Source organism: Lycium ferocissimum, chromosome 2, assembly GCF_029784015.1.
Source record: "Lycium ferocissimum isolate CSIRO_LF1 chromosome 2, AGI_CSIRO_Lferr_CH_V1, whole genome shotgun sequence".
Classification (NCBI taxonomy): domain Eukaryota; kingdom Viridiplantae; phylum Streptophyta; class Magnoliopsida; order Solanales; family Solanaceae; genus Lycium; species Lycium ferocissimum.
This window is the reverse complement of record NC_081343.1, coordinates 67348790-67362795: the sequence shown is the minus strand read 5'-3', so window position 1 is coordinate 67362795 and position 14006 is coordinate 67348790. Positions and strand designations below refer to the sequence as shown.

Genomic DNA, 14006 nt, shown 5'->3' with positions numbered 1-14006 from the left:
CTCAAAACCACTGAATTAGTCGCAGATCATTCCGTTTTCAGAAATTGCTTCCTGGATGATGGTACAACAGACATCAGCCACGCCAGCACATTAAATTCTGAGATGATAGCAAGGATTATGGGGTGAACTTAGACGTTTTGACTCTCAGAATCCCGGTCTGATACCCTCAGGGTAGGCGGAATCTACTCGAAAATACTGTGCAGCACCTGAATCTCATCCTTCCACTGTACGGACCTTACCTCTATACGTCCTTCAATCCAGTGGCGGAGCCAGAATCTTCACGAAGGGGATGTTATGCGAGCTAATTCATGTCATCTTAGATTTATAGCTTTAGTTTGACCACGTAGACTGGAATCAAAGGTGAATTAGCACTGACGGTACTTGTTAATAAATGAAGTCAGGTAAGTTTGATATTAGTGCTGCCAAATATACTGCACATCATAATGGAAAATCCCTAGCATCTGCCATCCATATCTACAATAGATTTAACTCCAAGTAACAAATCTGTGATAATCAACAAAATCATGATGCATATATTACAAATGGAGAGAGTGAACCAAGTTATTTCCATTCGCCAGAAATTGCAACGATACGTTATATTAAACTTTGCTGTTGAATATCATGTGTCTGTTACATAAATCTTCCAGAGTCTGCGGGAGCAAAAATGTAGAGGGGCGGTACAAGGCAACCTAGCATGAGGTAAACCTGCCGGGACCCGTAGTGCTGGACAACATAAATGTGTTCCGTTTCTGTCATTCTAATTGCCTCAAAAATCGCTCACTAGTCATCAATTCATTGCATCATAATCATCTAACTTGTCGTTGTACTCCAAGACCTTTCTCCTAATCTTGGATGTATCTACCCAAGTGATGAAGTCCTCCATATTTCTTGTCACAAGAAATGCTGGGTCAATAACTGTATCAGGTCCAACTCTAATATGACCTTGCTCTATATATGTCACTGCTTCCTTCATGTGTTCAGCAAACTTCAGCCTCACCAAGATAGTGGACAACCTACGCCTGTGAAAGAAGAATGCATACATGTCTTTATTACCAAGAACAATATCATGCAATAACACAATTCCATTTATGACCAACTAGTGGTGACTTGCAATGTTGTCTTAATTAACAACCCAAGAAGAGTTGCAAAATGATTGCTTGTGCTTGGAAAATAAGTAGGTGAGATAGTGTTTTTCGTATGCACATACAACTGCATAATATTGCCTTTCAGATAGAGATTTTTTTTCTTTCTGTATTTGCATAATATTGGCATGAGACTGAGTTTAAATGGAGTGATATCGTTGGTGATGATTCATATAACCAACCCCCCAACTTGTTTGGGATTGAGGCATAGTAGTAGTTGTATAGAACTGCATAATATCAAATATAGAGCTCACTGACCTGCAGAAGGATGACACAGATAAGTTGTCACACACAGCTAAGCTTTTCCTTGAAGTTATTACGCCCATGTTATACCTGAGTTAAGGAGACATCATCAGGATTTGTAATCCAGTGACATCTGTGGCAATATTAAAGAGAGACAAGGGGAATAACAGCGCACAGGGAAAATGATTTGAGGAAAGATTTTCAGCACAAGGAAAACCGGGACCAATAAAACCTTGTCCCTCAAACTAGAAAAGAGGACGAGGGGAAAAGTTTTGTGCACATATATTACGCTGCTAATCATCATCTATGCATTAAGTTCGTGGATGATATACTAGACGCATAGAAATCAAGCAAAAGGATATCAGAGGCAGAGATAGACTTAGTCATCAACCGTTTCAGAAGAAATCAGATGTTTGCCTAGTATCTAATGTTCATTAATTGACAACAAAAGCTTTGTAGTTGGAGTTATTCTATAGCTACGACAAATTAAGATCTATCACTGCTGCACCATTGTCTTCTTATCAGGCCATTGACTATATATCCTAAGCAAAATTGTAGGAATAAGCACACGAAGAAGCCAATGGAATTCAACATCTACTTTATATACATAAAAAAAATTTCATAATTTTTTGACCTTGTATATACAGCATAATTTTTTGCTTTGAAAAATAGCTCTCGAAACTTGATACATGAAATTAAAAGACCATAATAACATAAGCTAAAGAACTCACAGCTTTTCTAGAAGGGCATCAGTCATGTCTATTCTATAAGGATCTCTTGGGTCCATCTGCTTCAGTATATTCACTAGCTTCTGTGCCATTCTGCACAAACTCGAGTACCTAACATCCACCAAACAACTTACATAAACAAACAAAGAATTGGCTTTATACACCAATAAGACATACTTTTTTTGTAGAGAAAAAGGCATACTTTTTGTAGTCGTCTCTACCAGTAACGTGGTAACGGCGCATGACATTAGGTTCTCTATGACCGCCTTCTCTCTTCCAATCAAGGAAGTTGACCTTCTTCAGAAGCTTCTTTTCATGAAATTTGAGCTTCCTCATCTTGGCTACCGATTTCGAGCTATCTCAGGGAAAGGGAAAAAGCTTCGCGGTGACACTTAGGTTAACCTAACGAGGAGGAAGATAATTCAGTGGGTTGGTTTTGCGTTGGACCGATGGAAACCACATATAGAGGCCCATAACAACACTGATTGTCCTTCATTTGGTGTGCTCTTTAATTTTTGTTCCTTTAAATTTTGTCCTTCACCTCATACCCCAGGTTGTGGGTTCAAACCCCAACTCAATAAATCGCAGGGCAGAATTCTGCCTTAAGGCAGAAGTTTGCAAATTCTATCTATGTGCAAATTCTGCCAGAAGGCCAAAAGTTAAAGACCACTATTTTGAGGGACAAAAATTAAAGACCACCCCCAGTGAAGGGAAATCCTGCAAATTGCCCGTAAAAATTGGGTGGGCTTGCCTCTTTTTAGACTGTTATTTAAAGTTTAGCCACTACGTGAAATGTAACTAAAAGGTAGCTACTTTTTAATGTGAACGATAAAATATAGATAAAAATATCTCTAACTAAACACGGTAAGCTTCAGGAAATTTGAGAATCTTAGTAGCTCAGTTGGTTGACTATTTGAATTTTTACCTTGTTGGTGAGGGCGCAATTTCCCGCCTTGTAATCCCCTTTTCCATTTTCCATTCCCCTTCCTCCTATATAATAATAATATATTTTTTTTTTTATACCAAACTCCATGAAAAACAGTTTTTTCGTGATTTAATTAGGAAATTTTTATCCAAACTTGTGATTTAATTAGGAAATTTTTATCCAGACTTTATTTTTGCATTAAAATGCAGTTAAACGTTGAGTAATTTTGAAATAATAATTAACCATTAGTTAACGATTTGAATGGAACCAAATATAACCATCAAAATACCGACCCAAATATGACTTACGCAAAAACAAGAACGAAAGGAAGTAGCAGTCCACGTGCGGATAAATTATTGCTCGTGCTTTACACAGGGAAATAGCATGGTAGCCGCTACATGAACAACCTTTTTTACAATATCAGTTGCTCTGAATAAGGTGGAAAGATGAAAACATGTTACAATTTGTTAAATTAAATTAATCATATAAAAAAAACCTTTACATTGCTAGTGTATATAACTTAAACCATAAAAAAAAAATTAAAAAAAACACAATTCAATGCCAATTTTGTAGATCCGACACTCTGCATGATGCTTTGATGGCTTTCCTATATCTTTGATGCTGCAAAAATAAGCTCAAGCAATGAAAGACAAGGTGCTCAGGGTTGTAAATAGTCATTCAGCTTCTCTCTCAGTAATGCTGGCCATGTTTCTTAATTCAACCTCCTGATTTTCTATCCTACCTGCCATTCTTGAACTGGTAAAGGACATGGTATCTTCTTTGACAAGGCGCCTCTGTCTTATTTTCAGTATTGCATGCGAAATTTCGCCCATGGAAGGACGCTTTCTAGGAGTTCTGTGTATGCATTTATGAGCAATTGCAGCGAGACTTCTCACTTGCTCTAAACTGCATGTCCCAACAAGTTTCTTGTCCAGGATCTCGTCAACCCCATCAAAGCTCATAGCCGCCTTCGTAGATAAAAAATCAAGAACAATTTTTTAAAATTTAAAATTTGGATCCAAAAACATAAAAAAGAAGCATCTGTGTTGAGGTGATCTGAGAACTCACAAGATTTACATATTCCATTAAGTTCTGATGTGGATGAATAGCTGTAATCAGTTCAAAAAGGATAACGCCAAAGCTATATATGTCGCTTTTTGTTGTAAACTTGCTTGTGGATATATACATTGGATCTATGTAGCCATATGTACCTTTAAGGCCTGAGTTCCGTCCATCAAACACCTCTTCCTTTGACAGCCCAAAATCAGCAACCTAGTCATAAAGGAAGAGGTAAATACTCGGAAAGACAACTATATCGGCTTATATGCAATGGAAGTAAGTTATTAGTGATCCACTGGCAGCTAATTCGCTTATGCATGATATAAACACCTAATCCACAGACCTTAGCTCTAAGAGATTGATCTAGCAATATATTGGCAGACTTCAAATCACGATGTATCACTGGGGGAACTGCCTGTTGGAAGAAATGTGAAGCAACAATAAGTAACCAGTCTTGTGACCATGGAAAATGGAAGTAAATTGGTCAGTTAGCCTACCCCATCGTGGAGATACTCAACGCCATGTGAAACATCAAGGGCTATTTGCAACCGGTCTTCCCAACTCAAGGTGTATTCCTCGCCTGAAATGTGCAGAACAAAACAATTTCATCACCTCTTCATAGTCAACAAAATGGTAAAAAATAGAGAAATCACACAGAAGCTCCATTGAATGTATGACCATAGAGACAATTAACATTCAGATTCTTTTCTGTTTACTGACCATCCACTCCAGATTCCTTTTCTTTTAACCGATGATTCTACGGGAATTAGCAGTCCAATTGCAACAAAAAGAATTCTGAGTTTATATATTAGATATAGTGATAGATAAAACTGTTAATAGTTGCGGCAAAAATGATGGCAAATTGGAGGTTAAGTAATCTGAGAGCTAGAAAAAACAACCACTGGAAGCCCAGCTCCTTTTTATTTCGGTTAAGGAAATAGGATGATTTTTTACGGCAATGAGAATCTGTTGTCGCTGTTCAATGTTCTTTTTATATCTTTTGTTTACTTGACTTTTGGGATACTTGATTTAAATTTCAAAATCACACCTTTGCAAATCCCTTCTTGGTTCAGTGTAAGTGAATGCTTTAGATTTATCCAATAATATAAATATCTCTTATTCCGCAAATGATAATTACACCTCTAAATTTAGCTACCCAGAAAACAATCTTTTATGCCAATAAACACCTGCCTTAAAACTAGGAGGAGAAAGATGTCTAGAAATTTCTCATCAATAGTTGTCCCCGTTAGAAGTAATGTTATCAATAAAAAGGAGCAATACACTTACTGTATAAAAGGTTTGCCAAACTTCCATTACTCATGAATTCATAGATTAACATGCGATGTCCCTTATCCACACAATAGCCCACCAAATTTACCAAATTCCGATGATGAAGCCTACCTAGAAGTGTTACCTGCAAAAAGACCGATTTAAATCAAAACTTGATCGAGAACGTTCACCTTCACTAGAAGTACAAATAGAGGAGCATAAAGATGCATTATTATACTACTTGCGAGTTGGGAGCTAATATATTTCCAAGAACCTCTAAGACCTTCAGAACCTACGTGATAGTTTTTCTCTTTTTTGCTCTTTTGTTTTACCTTATTTGCATAGGCATTTCTCCCTAAAAACGTCACAAGTAAATCCATGTTTCACCGTCATCTTAAAGCCCCTAGCTTACAAGTCTCATCCAGTTACATAAAGTGAGGTAACATCATCTCCGCCTTATGAGATAAAAGGTTCATTTGAGATAACCCTTTTTATCCCTAAAATAAGGTGGCAGATGCTGAGCTAATTTCTTAGAGGGGCCAAGTTGATAAAATCATTTTCCAGGACCAACGTACAAATTTGATATAGTTCATTAACACTGGTGAAAGAAATTGAGTGTCTCATCCAAAACCTTGAGGCAACGAATATGTAATGAGTAGAGTAACCCAAAATCTTTATAACTTCACCCACGGTTACCTCTAATGCATGTAACAGAATCTTCTCATCCAACCAAAATTCTAAGACAATTAGTGGGGTAACCTGTGAGTTTCATAGACCACTTTTGGGTAACCTTATGCATCTAATGTGAAATATTGTATATCTCGAACAAAATTCATGATTTATGTAAACAACATTTGCATGGTAAAGGAAGGAAATATATCTCAATAAAAGGGATATACGGTTACAGTTTACAGCCACTTTAGTTTTCACAGTTGGATGAGGTCATGTCATACGGAAGCTGCAGCAGGATAATTCTTCATAAAAGTCACAACATTGCTATTTTCCTGGGAAAAAGTAAACAAGCAATCCACACCTCTGTAAAGAACTCCTTCTCTCCTTGTTTTGAGTTAGTACCAAGAACTTTCACGGCAACTACTCCACCAGCAGGCATTGTAGCTTTGTATACTGGGCCAAAAGAGCCCTCTCCCAGGATGGTTGTGAAGTTCTGGGTAGCTTTTTGAATGTCCCTGGGGTCCCACAAAAGATCAGCTCAAGCAGTTGGCAGTGTTAAGCAGTTTAATGTGGAATTCATAGAGACAAATGTATCCAATAAAAAGCTTATTTTCACAATGCGAAGAAAAACTGCTAATTACATCTCCAAGGCATTTTTCAAACCTGATTGTCTAACACATTATGTCTTTTTGAAGGACCACTACTTTCATTAGTTGGAAGAAAAAAAAAAAAAACAACACTGCATTCTGAAAAGATGCTGACTCCACAAGGTAAACCCCCCCCCCCCCCCCGCCAAAAGAAAAAAGATATTAATATCCCTTTAGAGCTATAGATTACATACTTGTAAGAGTATCTTGGTATTCCAGATGCTGAAGCAAATTGATCTTTACTAGGGTGACTCCACCAACTGTGCTGTGAATTTGTGGCAGGAAACCCTGATGTCTTAATAGCTACAGAATTCGACAGAGATGCACTAAAATCAATGCTTGTTTCATGTCCATTTGTCCGTATTGGAAGAGTTGCTACACTTCGCTCATTTGGATGGTGCTGAAGATGAACACGCCTTGTGTACCACCGAATTCCAAAAAACACAAGTGATGCAATGAGAATTCCAAAAGCCACACCGACACAGATGCCAATAATAACTAAATCAGCTTTATGAACCATTCTTCAATCTTTTCCCAAAAGCAAGAAATTTGACCATGGTGTAAGACCAGGATGGAGCTTAGCTGTCATAACAAAGGTAAATATACATTTGGAAGTGAAATAGTGTACCTTTCTCCAAATTAAATATTGAAATAAGAAAATCATTAAACTTAGCAGCACATATGGTTCTTGATGATATTGGCAGAAGGAAGAAATATTACGCGTTATCAATAAATTGGTAAGTGGAGAGCACAATTGAATCAGTAGGAATATGTGTTTTTGTTTAGCAAAAAGTATATACATTGTCAATTGAATCAGCAAGGAAATACCCTCCCCCCGGAGAATCATGTCAAAAGCAGCTAAAGACAAATTTCGGACAAACCTATTCCTTTTGGCGGTGACCTAAGAATTGTGAATGTGACTATTTGTTACTCTTTGTTTTGGGGAAAATCCCTAGAAGGATGAACAGTAGACTGATAGTATCATTCCTTTGGAACTAGTTGATTAAAAGCAAATTAATGTTTCACGGATAAGAAAAAGCATATCTATGAAAAGAAAGAACAAAAGAATATCAGGTAAGCAAAACCATAGATTTGGCTTTGCATAAGATACATTTATTGGTGCTGACAACACAGGGATCAAAATATACCATTGACTTTCAGTGTGGAAAACGCTCTTAAATCTAGTGAAAACAAAGATTCAAAACTACTACTTACCCTTACATACCACAATTTATTGTCTGCACAAGAGACAATTTGGATATATTTGCTTTATTTCATGAGACACAAACAAAGAAAAACAGTTTTCAAGAAAGCCTGCAGTCTGAAGATTATAGTAAACGACTAGATCAAACGATTCTTTTTAATTCTCCTCTTTCTACTAGTACCATCACAAAATCAAAATACTATTAAGACCCCATTTCACTGATCTAGCAAATACGCGAAAGTTAGGAATTTTCCCCTAACCCCATATAAAAATTCATAAGAAGAGTACATGTAACTGAATAAGCAGAGAATGAAAAATCAAGAATCTGGATGAAAAAGGCATACCTAAAGAGCAGGTACAAAAGGAGAAAATTGGGTTTCCATCAAAACCAACTACTGTATGACAAAGAAACTGTGCTACCAATAGTGGATTTAGATGCTTTTTGGTGCAAAGGAATAATGGAAAATGCAAATGCACGCGGTTTTTCACTTTAGAAGGAACAAATGTTAGTGAATGGGTTTAGGTGGCTAAAGGCCACATTAATGAGCCTACTAGATTTCGGTGGCTAAAGGACACATTAATGAGCGTATGTTAGGGGGTTGAGTCAACTTGGACGAGTCCGCCTTTGGAGTTGCCTAGTTTCCATGTTTGTCTTTCTTTGATTTTTCAATGTACCACTGCTCCCATTTTGGTCGCCTCCTTGTTTTTAGTTTCTTGCTTTCTTTCTCCTAATTAAATACGTAATTAACTTTAGAATTAATAAGTCAAAGCAAAAAATATATATTTCACTTTTACTTGTCACGTTTGATCAACATTTTAAGATGTATTTTTTTCATTATATTAATATGAGAAAAATTGCAATTTAATGTATTTTTTCGTATAATTTTTTAATATGTAATTTTAATTATAGGCTATTAATTAATCCAATTCAATTTACCAAGAAATTGAATCAATTATTTCTATAAGTAAAGCGTGAAAGTAAAGTGAACCGGGGGGAGGGGGTATTATTCAATCATGGTTAAGTGTTAAAAATTGTATAGGCAAGACATATCTCTTATATTTATTGGTTTGGTGTAAACATCCTGCACCAATAGACTTTAATCTTCATTTTTTTAACCGGGACTTGTTTGATGCAATTTGGGTGTAATTCTACTACATCTTTATCTACACTAATATATTTATGCGAGTTTTATTATCAAAACTTAAATTGATACTTGAATCTTGATAGGAAAAAATCGCCAACTAGAATATATTCTTAATTTGAACTTTGATCTCTCGTGGTTGTCAACTATAAGAAATCTAGTCACGATTGATACCTAAATACTACTCTTATCACATTTGGTTTGAATTTTGAAGCCTGCGTTGAGAGAATAATTTTTCTATCGACCTGATCATTAGCATCATAAAAGTATATTGGGCAATGTGGGTCCCAAAAGACCACTTCTCAAAGCTGATCAATGTTGATTAGGTTTGAAGTGACCTAGAAAGGGTCCTGCCAGATTGCAAATTGAAGTAAAATTTTAATATTCCTTTGGTTGGTTTTGGGAGAAGCTTTTGTGGTTGTGCCAAGAATTGGTCCCCAGAAATCAATTTCATAAATACTATTTTTGATGCCATCACGTGCGTATTGGCTTACGCTCCTCCTTTTTCTGAACTGGTCATCATCCAAATACTACAATACTAACATGTTAGAGAAACTTAATTTAGTTGTTGCTTGCTTGTGTCTGTTTGAAAAAAGAATAATTGTCTCCAACAGTTTATATCATGCATTAGATTAATTTTGACAATCGGTTGAACATTAATTAAAAGGAAATAATGCAATTCCCCTTGACCATAAAGAGAACCAATCATAAATTCTTAATTAAAATATTTAAATTAGAAAATGGAAGAGAAGAATGCCAGAAAATAATTTATTTGACTATCTATTCCTCAAACCCTCTTAATAAGTTACCAACATATACAAGTTAAACGGAATTTAATGGAGTGATATATATAAAGAAAGAAAGAAAACAAATGTACAATAACAAACATGATTCGGCCACCAGTGACATTCCAGTCAAGGTAGAATCACTAGAGACAATACTTCTATTTACTGTTCTCATGACCAAAAAAGAAAACCAAGAACAGTAATTTTATCACTATTTGATCCTAATTAAGGTATAATTTTTTGGGCCTTCACTTGTAGGGGGCAAAATTGTGAGGCCCAAATCTGAATACTGCTACAATACTACTATATCAAAATGTAATACTGCTACATAAGTTTTATTATATACTATATCAAGTTCTTTGGGGCAATATTATTACTTGTCGGATCCTTCAAAATGCACTATTTTGGGAGGATCCGACAGCACGTATCCGACATCATTATAAGAGTCGTTTTGTGATTAGATAGCTTGTGATTGTTGATGGGCGGCTTGCGGCGAGGTCCACTTCTTTCACTATAGTCTCTGCTCATAAGCTTTGCTACTTCATCTTCTGCATAAACATACTCCTTTGATTCTTCTTTTTTACTTCTTTCATGATTCTGTTGATCTAGAAAGTGGACTGTGCCCTGGGAATTTCGTGTGTTCTTCTCGAATATTTGGCTATCCACCTAGCGTAAATTCACTTTATTAGTAGACAAGTGGACGAAAAGGATGATGCTACATCCAAGGGTGTAGTGGTCGATGAATTGTGCAAATCTACGGAATCAGGTTCAAATCTCAACAGAGATAAAAATTACTAGTAGGTGATACCTTTCTACAAGTTTCTAGCATGTATAAATATTAAGTTATACTTCGTACTAAGTTACGTACAAACTCGAGCGTCTCTATCTACAATTATGTGCTTCATGTATAACATTAGAGTTTAAATTTTATCCACTAAAAATCACAATCAGCTGTTAAAAGTCAATTGAATATGTATAATTGCAAGGTAATAGGTTGATTTCCTGAAAAGGGATGAACGGCCTATTGGAATCGGTGAAATTACAATGAGCATGTTAATTTCTACGGTGATATAGAAAAGTTAGTTTAAACTTTAACTATTGTAAAAGAATTTCTACGCTATCAAACTACCTTAATATCCTGAAAGTAATGAAGGCATGTTACCTGCTAGTATTATATTATTCTTTATGTTTGCAGGTAATTTAAGTTAAATCCATTTAATAAACTGTGAGAGCAGACTGATCAGTACTTGTGTGTGCCCGTGAATTAGAGCGTGGATGCTAGCATCTTTTAAGCTATGTATGTCTGTTTGTTCCCCTGTGGCCGGAGCCAGGGGCGGAGCTAGGTAGGGTTCAATTCCGACACCTCCATTAGTATATAAGGTTAAAATTATTTTTTATATATAATACGTATGAACTCTCTTTTGTTTTTATATGTATTTACTTACAAGGGTTTGTAGTGATGTATGAACTAGATTAGAACCTGGTCTGCATTCATGTGAGAGGCTCTTCCATAAGCAATATGCTCTTGTTTCACAACCTTACCGGAAAATTGATACACCAGCATTTTTCTAATTCCTCCACTAGAGCCAATGATACCGTCCACAGAAACAGAATCCTACATAAATTTCAAAAGGAAATATGGTGGCACTACTTAGAATAACTACTATAAGTGGAAATCAATAGGAGATGAAACTTTCTTATATATACGTACATGATCTTTTCGAATAGTGGTAAACTCTAGCCACTCTTTCTTCCTTAGCTTTCCTAAAGAAAGGGGACAAAATAGGTAAATGATTTATCATTAGCTATTGAGAATATGTACGAATTGAAGACTATTTACCAAACAGATCATGAGCTGATGAGTGCTGATGTAGGACGAGCAAAGCAACGAGTACCAACCGAATGAAATTAAGTGACACCATTATTTCTTAAGAAGCATAGATTAATTTTCTCTTTTTCCTCATCAATAGAGAGGGAGTAATGAGTAGTATAGTGGAAGAAGCATAATGTGGGATGATATAGAATTCAAAAAATCAAACTTGAGTCAAAGTTAGGATTCCGACACCTGTCTTATTCTAATATCAACCCGGCCCGACTTCTGCGTTACTTGGGAAATCTCAACTCATCAAATATTTTAAACAAGTCATAGTTTTTTATTTTAAAACTTTACACACAATTTGTCAGTAATTTATATGACATGATGAGCTGTTATACTTCCACACCCTACCATGCAAATCATCAGTAGATAACGGAGAGTGAATTATTATCAGCAAATTTATTATGTACTTTAACATGAGTCACAGATTCTTTGCACCATCTTTGGCAAAGTAAAACAGTGTGTACAAGTTCTTCAGTAGAACCATAAACAATTACTAGTATTTACCTGCCTTGGATGCCATTTGGGCACCAGTGTTTTCTTCCATATTGGGCTAGTGATGTTAATATGAATGGAATTAATAAGTACAAGGTACCTAGTTTTACGCACTAACGATTAAAAAGCATTTACATAATCATAATCATGTCACTTAAGGATCATTGCAGGTGATTATATTTAGTAGTAAATGATAAGTAACGTATTATAACTGTTTAAATAGCACTGATGGTGTAAAAAATTATTACTCATAATTGTTACTATTTTATTTAACTCAAATCCAAAGATCAAATAGGAGCATCCTTGTCGGTTTCCCTTGAAAACTGTGTTTCTGCTCCTACTCGGCTTTCCTTGCCTTCTTCCCCGCTGGTTCCACTTGCTGTGTTTTGCGGGAACTGCAGGGTCTTAACGGAAATCAACACATTTTTTACTACTTAATTTATATACATTAAATCGAGCATACCTATTATAGATTAATTTAACTCTTGAAGTAGAAAATTTATACACTATTAATGTACAGACTTCAACTCCAACATTCACAAAACATTAGATAGACATATTTGACAGACCAGCATCAAGAAATGACAAATTAAGATACGATAAACTACATGAGGAGGTTTTGTATTTGCTCGTACGAAATTAGGCCAATTAGGAGATAATTATTCAGTACCAAAGCCCTTGTCTCCCTATTTATCTTAACCAATAGTCAGTTTTTTAACATGGCGAGTAAAATAGATTCTAAACAAACTAAACGAAAATAAATTTTGTAGAATGTGACAACCTGTCCAATTTACACCAAAAAAACAAAAACAAAAATCTTGGTAAATAAAGTTTTTTAATTACCAAAAAAAAAATTGACTGCTCGATGCTCTAGAGCAGAGGATTCCTAGGCAAAATATCTTCACAATTAAATGTAAACTATTCTTTTCCGGCAAGTTTGCCACAAGTTTTTTGAGTACTTTAATGAGGATACATCCATGTTCTCACTACTAAAAAGAACGGCTAATCGATGTTTGTATTCGATATGATCAAGAAATTATTGTTTCTACATCCCTAAAAAAGATTCTCTCTTGATAACATTGTACTAGCTCCTTACTTTTTCTTTAATAATGCTTCTTTACTGACAATGATTACTTTTAGTTGATAAATCACCACTTCACAAGTATCATCCGCTTTAATTGACAGGGAGCTGCGGATTTTAGAATTCGAAATCTTGCTACCAAAGGGACCTGCACATAACTGGTAAATTTTTGCTTCTGTAACCAGTGGCGGAGCCAAATTTTTCACAAAGATGACTTAAAGTACAAAGAACATTAAGAAAATTAACTATCAATACAGTGTATTTTTCCAAAGAAGAGGATAAATTGGCATTCCTTGGACAAGGGTGGCTCTGCCACTATCTCTAACCATATAAAAGTCCATATTAACACTATCTTTCTAGAGAATGTTAGTAGTAATAAACTCCAAAATCCATTTCAAAGTCCCACGAGCGACAGGCTCAGGACTTAAAACGGCGCGTAGAGATGGAAAGAAAGCTCAGATTGAGGCTCCCAAGCTATGCAAGAGAGAGAAAGGAACACATATCCCTTCTTAGCTATCTCGTAAAGCAGCCTTACGCCTAACTCCAGGAATTAAGCTGAAAACAATGCAACAGAGAAACAAGGAAATATCACGTTTAAACAGACTCCAACTATCATCTGCATCTTCACGAATCTAGTACATGATCGATCTTGCCTCTGTGATAGACAAGGGACTAGCCACGACATGGCAATCGATAACCAAGGCCAGGGACTACAGTGGACTATCTAAGGGACAGACT

At 35.8% G+C, this 14006-nt stretch overlaps 3 protein-coding genes across 3 annotated transcripts; all 3 read right to left on the bottom strand.

Annotated features, from left to right (window-relative positions):
• Nucleotides 1-484: 484 nt before the first annotated feature.
• Nucleotides 485-2553, bottom strand: LOC132046990 (uncharacterized). The gene is made up of 4 exons (XM_059437853.1): nucleotides 2316-2553; nucleotides 2117-2224; nucleotides 1401-1475; nucleotides 485-1019 (listed from the first exon to the last, which is right to left on the bottom strand). The coding sequence occupies exons 1-4, from the start codon at nucleotides 2447-2449 to the stop codon at nucleotides 788-790; spliced, it is 549 nt and encodes a 182-aa protein (XP_059293836.1). The 5' UTR covers nucleotides 2450-2553; the 3' UTR covers nucleotides 485-787.
• Nucleotides 2554-3629: 1076 nt separating this feature from the next.
• Nucleotides 3630-8416, bottom strand: LOC132046988 (calcium/calmodulin-regulated receptor-like kinase 2). The gene is made up of 8 exons (XM_059437849.1): nucleotides 8234-8416; nucleotides 6880-7267; nucleotides 6400-6553; nucleotides 5385-5511; nucleotides 4595-4677; nucleotides 4441-4512; nucleotides 4107-4310; nucleotides 3630-4006 (listed from the first exon to the last, which is right to left on the bottom strand). The coding sequence occupies exons 2-8, from the start codon at nucleotides 7203-7205 to the stop codon at nucleotides 3713-3715; spliced, it is 1260 nt and encodes a 419-aa protein (XP_059293832.1). The 5' UTR covers nucleotides 7206-7267; nucleotides 8234-8416; the 3' UTR covers nucleotides 3630-3712.
• A 1799-nt stretch (nucleotides 8417-10215) lies between these two features.
• LOC132047885 (uncharacterized) lies at nucleotides 10216-12716 on the bottom strand. Its single transcript, XM_059438862.1, has 4 exons — nucleotides 11657-12716; nucleotides 11528-11580; nucleotides 11297-11431; nucleotides 10216-10482 (listed from the first exon to the last, which is right to left on the bottom strand). The coding sequence occupies exons 1-4, from the start codon at nucleotides 11736-11738 to the stop codon at nucleotides 10216-10218; spliced, it is 537 nt and encodes a 178-aa protein (XP_059294845.1). The 5' UTR covers nucleotides 11739-12716.
• Nucleotides 12717-14006: the final 1290 nt, after the last annotated feature.